General features: G+C 48.6%; 1 protein-coding gene across 2 annotated transcripts in view; it reads left to right on the plus strand.

Moving 5' to 3' along the window:
• ACACB (acetyl-CoA carboxylase beta) overlaps positions 1 to 6,491 on the plus strand; it is a 118,243-nt gene that overhangs the window by 107,715 nt on the left and 4,037 nt on the right. For both annotated transcript variants that reach the window (XM_027864127.1, XM_027864135.1), the window contains 3 exons: positions 1,218 to 1,353; positions 2,676 to 2,853; positions 5,899 to 6,011. In XM_027864127.1, the coding sequence (XP_027719928.1) occupies positions 1,218 to 1,353; positions 2,676 to 2,853; positions 5,899 to 6,011 (427 nt within the window). The remainder of the gene's footprint in view (positions 1 to 1,217; positions 1,354 to 2,675; positions 2,854 to 5,898; positions 6,012 to 6,491) is intronic.

Here is a 6,491-nt window from a genome sequence, read left to right on the forward strand (position 1 = left end):
TGATGATGGTGGTGGTGATGGTGTTGGTGATGATGATGGTGGTGGTGATGATGGTGATGGTGACAGTGTTGGTGGTGGTGATGATGGTGATGATGGTATAGGTGATGATGGTGGTATTCGTGATGGTAATGATGATATCGTGAGGTGACAGTGTTGGTGGTGGTGATGATGGTGATGACAGTGTTGGTGATGCTGATGGCATCTCTCCATTCCTAGAATGCTGATAGGGAACTAATAAGGAAATGACTTCCCATCAAAACTCTCCACTTGCTATTTCTGGGGGAGCTGTATGGCATGTTAGAAAGAACACTAGACTAGCAGTGAGGACCCTTGGATTTCTAGTCCCTGGCTAGTCCTCGCCACTTATTAGCCCAGTGATTTAGGACAAATAACTCATGATAATAATACCAACTTCACAGAGCTGCAAGAGGATTAGATGGAGTAATATGTGAGAGCACTCTGAAAAGTAAAGAGCTGTTCAGATACAGGCACTAAATGTCAGAGCAACAAGCATTTATTAAGCACCTACTATATGCCAAGCACTGGGTGAAAACTAGTCCTTGTCCTCAGAGAGATTACCTTCTATCAGGAAAGGCAATATGTACATCTATGAAAATATACAAAATAAATACAAGGTAATTAGAGAGGGAAGGCCCTGGAAAAGGCTTGAGGTAGAAGATGTTATTTGAGCCAAGTGTAGAAAGAAACCAGATTCTAAGAGGTAGAGATGAGGAGGAAGGTCATGGCCATGCGAGTGGTAGGAGGAAGGGCAGTTTGGCTTGTCCACAGTGTGTATCAAGGAGAGTCACATGTGACAAAGCTGGACCCAGATGGGAAAGGGCTTTGAAAGCCAGGAGGAGGTGTTTATATTTGGTCCTTGAGGTAATAGAGAACCCCTGGAGCTTGGGTAGGGAGGTGATGGAGTCAAGTCTGTGATTAATGAAGATCACTCGGGCAGTTCTATGGACAACGGCTTAGAGATGGGAGACACGGCAGACAAGGAGACGCCAACCAGGAGGCTATGTAGGGGATCGGGTCCAGCCTTGACCTTGAGCCTTCACCATCACAGATAGAAATGTGGGTTGCTTTTAGGGGGGAGAGGTTCTTATATTCTCAGTCTCAGCCATTTCCAAAGCCACCAGGGCCTAGGTAACCTCCGCTCTGTGACATTTCTTTTTTTCTAGGAGTAGCCTAACCCCCCTTTCCATGTTTTACAGATCATCCAGCAGGCAGGACAGGTGTGGTTTCCAGACTCTGCCTTTAAAACTGCCCAGGTCATCAAGGATTTCAATCGGGAGAAATTGCCCCTGATGATCTTTGCCAACTGGAGAGGATTCTCCGGGGGCATGAAGGGTAAGGAGGGAAATAAAATGAGCAGGTCTAGACAAAGGTGTGAATGGCATCTTGGTGTAGAAGATGAAGCCCGGGGCCATAGGTCAAAAGGCCTGGATTTGAGTCCAGGCTCAGCCCTTATTTACTGTGGGACTTTGGGTAACTCAATTCATTTTTGCAAGCCTCAGTTTTCCCATCTGTAAAATGGGAATAATCATACCTGTTTGATCTACCTCCCAAGATTTTCATGAGAATCAAATAAGAGAATGTGTGTGCTTTATAACTACAAAGCATGAGGTGAATGGGAACTGGTGTTATTACAGTTAGGTTTAGGTCCCACTCTATCAATTAACAAGTATTTATTAAGCACCTACTATGTGCCAGGCGCTGGGGATACAAGTACAAAGGATGAAACAATCCCTGCCTTCAAAGGGTTTACGTTCTAACTTAACTCAAATGGTCTCATTCTGGAAACTTTAAGAAGGGATGATGATGATGATGATGATGGTGGTGGTGGTGGTGGTGGTGGTGGTGGTGGTGGTATGGTGATGCCGCCATTGGCCCAGGAATAATTTCCCATAGGCATTCCTATGTCTGTTCTTTTGTTTGGTCCTCCGTGAGGCAAGCAAGGCTGAGATGGCCTTCGTCTCACAGAGGAGGACCCTGAGGATGCTTACCACCAGTGAGCTGCAGGACGTGAGGCCAGAGTCAGAGAGAGGACTCCAGGCTCCTAACTCGTGTTCTTAGACTTCTCTGTCTCAGGAGCCTCCCTGTCCTCGGTGACTGACTAGGGCTCTGCCCAACATGGCAAAGAATGGTAGAGATAGAGAGGGTTTTTGTGGGGTCCTCCAAGGCAGCTGGGAATCATCATGGAAGAACCTTGGCTGTGTATCTGTGCATCACAAGACTCTGTTGTTCATAAAATGCTTCATTGACATAAGAGGAGAGTGAGCTTTAGGAAGGGAAGCCCCCTCCCCGCATTTAACAGCTAAGGAAGCAGACTCCCAGGTGCGGTGACTCCCCCAGAGTCACCCAGTTAATTAGTGGTTAGAGCTGGACTTCAGAGCCTGGGATCTGAGCTGTGGCTGGAAGGGACCTTAGGTGATCCCTAAATGCCCTGTCCCTCCAAATGTTAGCGTTGTGTTATTCTGCTGCAACAAAGTGGGGTGAGGATGGTGAGAAGATCGAACTGAGGCGTCCTGTTAGTTAATTATGTCTATGGGGGTGGGGTGTCGGGGATGGAGAGCCCTTCCTGTTGGAGGCCCCTCTCCAGCCTCCGAGGCCGCACTGCTCTTGATAACAAAGCCGGCCGGGCTGGGGGTGGGGGGCCCTTTGGTCTCCAGACATGTATGACCAGGTGTTGAAGTTTGGGGCCTACATAGTGGACGGCCTCAGGCAGTACAAGCAGCCTGTCCTCATCTACATCCCCCCATACGCTGAACTCCGTGGAGGCTCCTGGGTGGTCATTGAACCAACCATCAACCCTCTGTGCATGGAGATGTACGCAGACAAGGAGAGCAGGTGAGTACGTCCCTGGGGGCATCCCGGGCTTTTCCTCATGGCCTCCAGGCTCCGTCTCGGTTCTGACCCAAATAGCACCAAGCTTAAATTATTATCATGAGTGGGGATTGACTTCTTCAGACTACCCAGGCTGGTTGGTTCCATCACAAACAATATGGTATAGCATCAAGAGCCCTAGCTTGGAATCGGGAAACCTTGCTCTGACACGGATTATGGGACATCTTCTCTCTACTCAACATTAAACTTCTGGAAGACTGGGACCAAGTGTTGCTGAAACTAGGTTTCCTAGCATCTCCTATAGCCCTCTGTATGCATTAGATGCTTAATTAATGTTTTGGGTGTTTGTTTTTTTTTTAATATTTGAGTGGTCTCAGTTTCTTCTGGAAAATGAGGGAATGACATTCAGACTCCCTTCCGTCCTTAGCAGTCTATGTCCTAAGGTCCCTTTCGGCTCTGACATTTTATAATTCCAACTCTTTCTTCTTAACAGTAGGGACAGATGGCATGAAATGGCTGTAGGGGTTCACAGCACCACCATACTTACCTTCTGGCTTCCGTGGAGACTCCATAAGCACTTATTAAGCATCTACTGTTTGCAAGGCAGTGGGGACACAAAGGAACTCTTGGGCAGCAGTCCCTCTCCTTGACATTCTATAGGGAAGAAAACAATGGGTGCATATGTAAACACACACAAAGTGCGTACCCAGTAAACTCAAGGTAATTTGGAGGGAACAGAGACCCTGTGGCTGGTCATGGGACACCTGATGGAATTTGGCCTTCCACATTGTCTTCTCCTATTAGAATGTGGACTCCCTGAGGGCAGGGACTGTCTTTGCTTTTCTCTTTGTGCCCCAGTGCTTGGGTCATGCATAGGAAGCGTGTAATTGGTACTTTTTCATTCTTTCGTCTGACAGTCCTCGGAGAACACCTAACCCAACGCTCTTATTTGACACATGAAACAGCTGTGAGGTCTAGATCACATAACAGAGCCAGGATGTTCAATCACTGAGCATTTATTCACTGTCTCCAATGTGCCAAGCACAGTGCTAGGTGCTGGAGACGCAAGGACCAAAATGAAACCATTCCTTCACTCAGGGAGCTTATGTTAGAGTGAGAGAGGGATGAGATAACATGTCCATGTAGAAGAAATATGAGGCAGGTTAGGAAGGGAAGGCACCAGATGTTGGGGAGATCAGCACATGCTTCATGCAGAAGGTGCTACTTTGAGCTGAGTCTTGGTAGAAGCCAGAGATTCCAAGAGACAGAGGGGAAGAAGGAGAGCGTTCCAGTCATGGACGATGGCCATTGCAAAGGTGTGGTGGTGGGAAATAGGGTATCCAAGAAAGATAGCTGGGCTAGACCATAAAGTGCAGTCCAGAGAGTAGTGATACAGAAAAGATTGGAAGGTAGGTTGGGGCCAGGTTGTAAAGGACTTCAACCGCCTGTTTTATCCTAGAGGTAATAGGGAACCACAGAAGTTCATTGAGTTAGGGGAGTGCCATGGTCTAGCCTCAGACTTAAAGAAGCATCACTTTGGCAATTGTGTGGAGTTTGAGTTGGAATAGAGACTTGAGGCAGGGAGGCCAGTTAGGAGGTCATTAGACAGGAATTCAGACTGGAAGTGAAGAGAGCCTGAACAAAGATGGCAGGCGTGTATGTGGTGAGGACAGATGCAGAAATGTTAAGGTGAGATTTAGCCACTGATTGAACATGGCAGATGAGGGAGAGAAGGGAGCAGGGGAGAATGCTGAGATTATGAACCCAGGAGATGAGGAGGGTAGTGGCGCTCTTGATAGAGACACTTGGTAGAGGAGTGAGCTAAAGGGAAAATATGAGTCCTGTCTTGGACATGTTGAGTCCGAGACATCAAATTGGAAATATCCAATAGGTGACTGGAGTCAGGAGAAGGGACACTAGAGTATATACAGAGGTGACAGGTGAAGCCGTGGGAGCTGATGAGGTCACCAAGTGAGGAGTACAGAGGCCCCAGGACAGATCCTTGGGGACACCCCCATTTAGGGGGCGCGATATGGATGAAGGGCCAACCACAAGACTGAGAAGCTGTGAGACAAGTCGAGACCCAAGACAGCAACGTAGCAAGGACTTTCCCATTCTAATCCATGCTCCATCCGGCTGCCAGAGGGTTTCCTAAAACCCGGTCTGACCATGTCCCCTTCCCCCCAGGTCAATGAACTCTAGTGGCTGGGGCAAACATAAACCCCTCTGTTCGGCATTTCAGTCTCTTCTAACCTTTCCATCCCCCCCCCACACCCCCTGCAGTCTGGCCATAATGGTTCATATGCTGTTCTTCATCTGTGGCTCTCCAATTTCCCATCTCTGTGTCTTTGCCTTAGCTGTTCCCCATGTCTGAAGTGCACTCCCCCCTCGTCACTCCCTGGAATCCCTGGTTTCCTTCCTTCCTTCTTCACGTTCCCGCAGGAAATCTTTCCTGATCCTCCCATCTGCTCGGGGCCCTCCCTCCCCAAGTTACCTTGTTCTTCATTTTTAAAAATTCATCTTTGTCTGGACTACGTGTCTATATTGTCTCATTAACACTCATTAACAGTGTCTACTCCTCGGAGGCAGGGCCTGTTTTCACGTTCGTCTTTGCACCCTGGGTGCCCAGCCCAGAGCCCAGTACAGACAGATCCGTTAGTCACTTAATAAGTGCACATTGATATTGCTTGAAGAAAGAGGGTCTAGGAGGAGAGGGTAGGCGGCAGTGTCCAATGCAGAAGAGTCTGAGAAAGATGTGGACAGAGAAAAATTCTTTGATTTGACAATTGAGGGTTCCTGGATATCTCGAGAGAGCAGTTTCAGTCCACTGATGAGGCTGGAAGCCCGACTGCCAAAATCAAGAAGGGAGTGGGAGGATGGGCAGTGCGGTCACAAGTGTAGATGGCTTTCCTAGGGCCAGGCCCCAGGTCTCCTGCCTCCCAGGCTTGAACTCTTTCCACTGACCCCCACCGTCCCCACACGAGGCACCAGGTAGTAGGTGAGACAGCTGCCTGTAGTAACCCAGGCCCTGGCTCCTTGTTTTCCCAGAGGCGGGGTTTTGGAACCCGAAGGAACCGTGGAGATCAAGTTCCGGAAGAAAGACTTGGTAAAAACCATGAGGAGGATTGATAGTATTTACATGAAGCTGGTGGAACAGCTGGGTAAGAGGAGGGAGAACGGGCCCTTCTCTCCCTCCCTGCCTCCATCCTCCTCCTCTTCTCTTCCCTCCTTTCTTCCATCTCTCCCTTCCTTCCTCCCTCCACCCCCCTCCTTTCCTTCTCTCCCTTTCTCCCCTTTCCTTCCTTCTTCCTTCTATCCCTCCCTCTTTCTCTTTTTTCCTCCTTCCCTCTTTCCTTCCCTTCCTTCTTCCCTCCCTTTATCCCTCCTCCTTTCCTTCTCTCCATCTCCCTTTCTCCTCTTTTCTCCCTCCCTCCATTCTTCCCTCCTTCCCTCTATTTCCTCTTTCTCTACTCCCTCCTTTCCCTCTTTCTCCCCTTCCCTTCCTCCCTCCTTTTTTCCATCTTTCCCTTTTTCTTCTTTCCTCCCTCCTTCCTTCTCTCCCTCCATCTTTCTTTCCTTTCTTCCTTCTCTCTCCTTTCTTTCCTTCCTTCTCTTCCTCACCTTTTCTTTCATTTCTTCCC

The sequence above is a fragment of the Vombatus ursinus genome, unplaced genomic scaffold (assembly GCF_900497805.2).
Source record: "Vombatus ursinus unplaced genomic scaffold, bare-nosed wombat genome assembly UNPS02001287.1, whole genome shotgun sequence".
NCBI lineage: Eukaryota > Metazoa > Chordata > Mammalia > Diprotodontia > Vombatidae > Vombatus > Vombatus ursinus.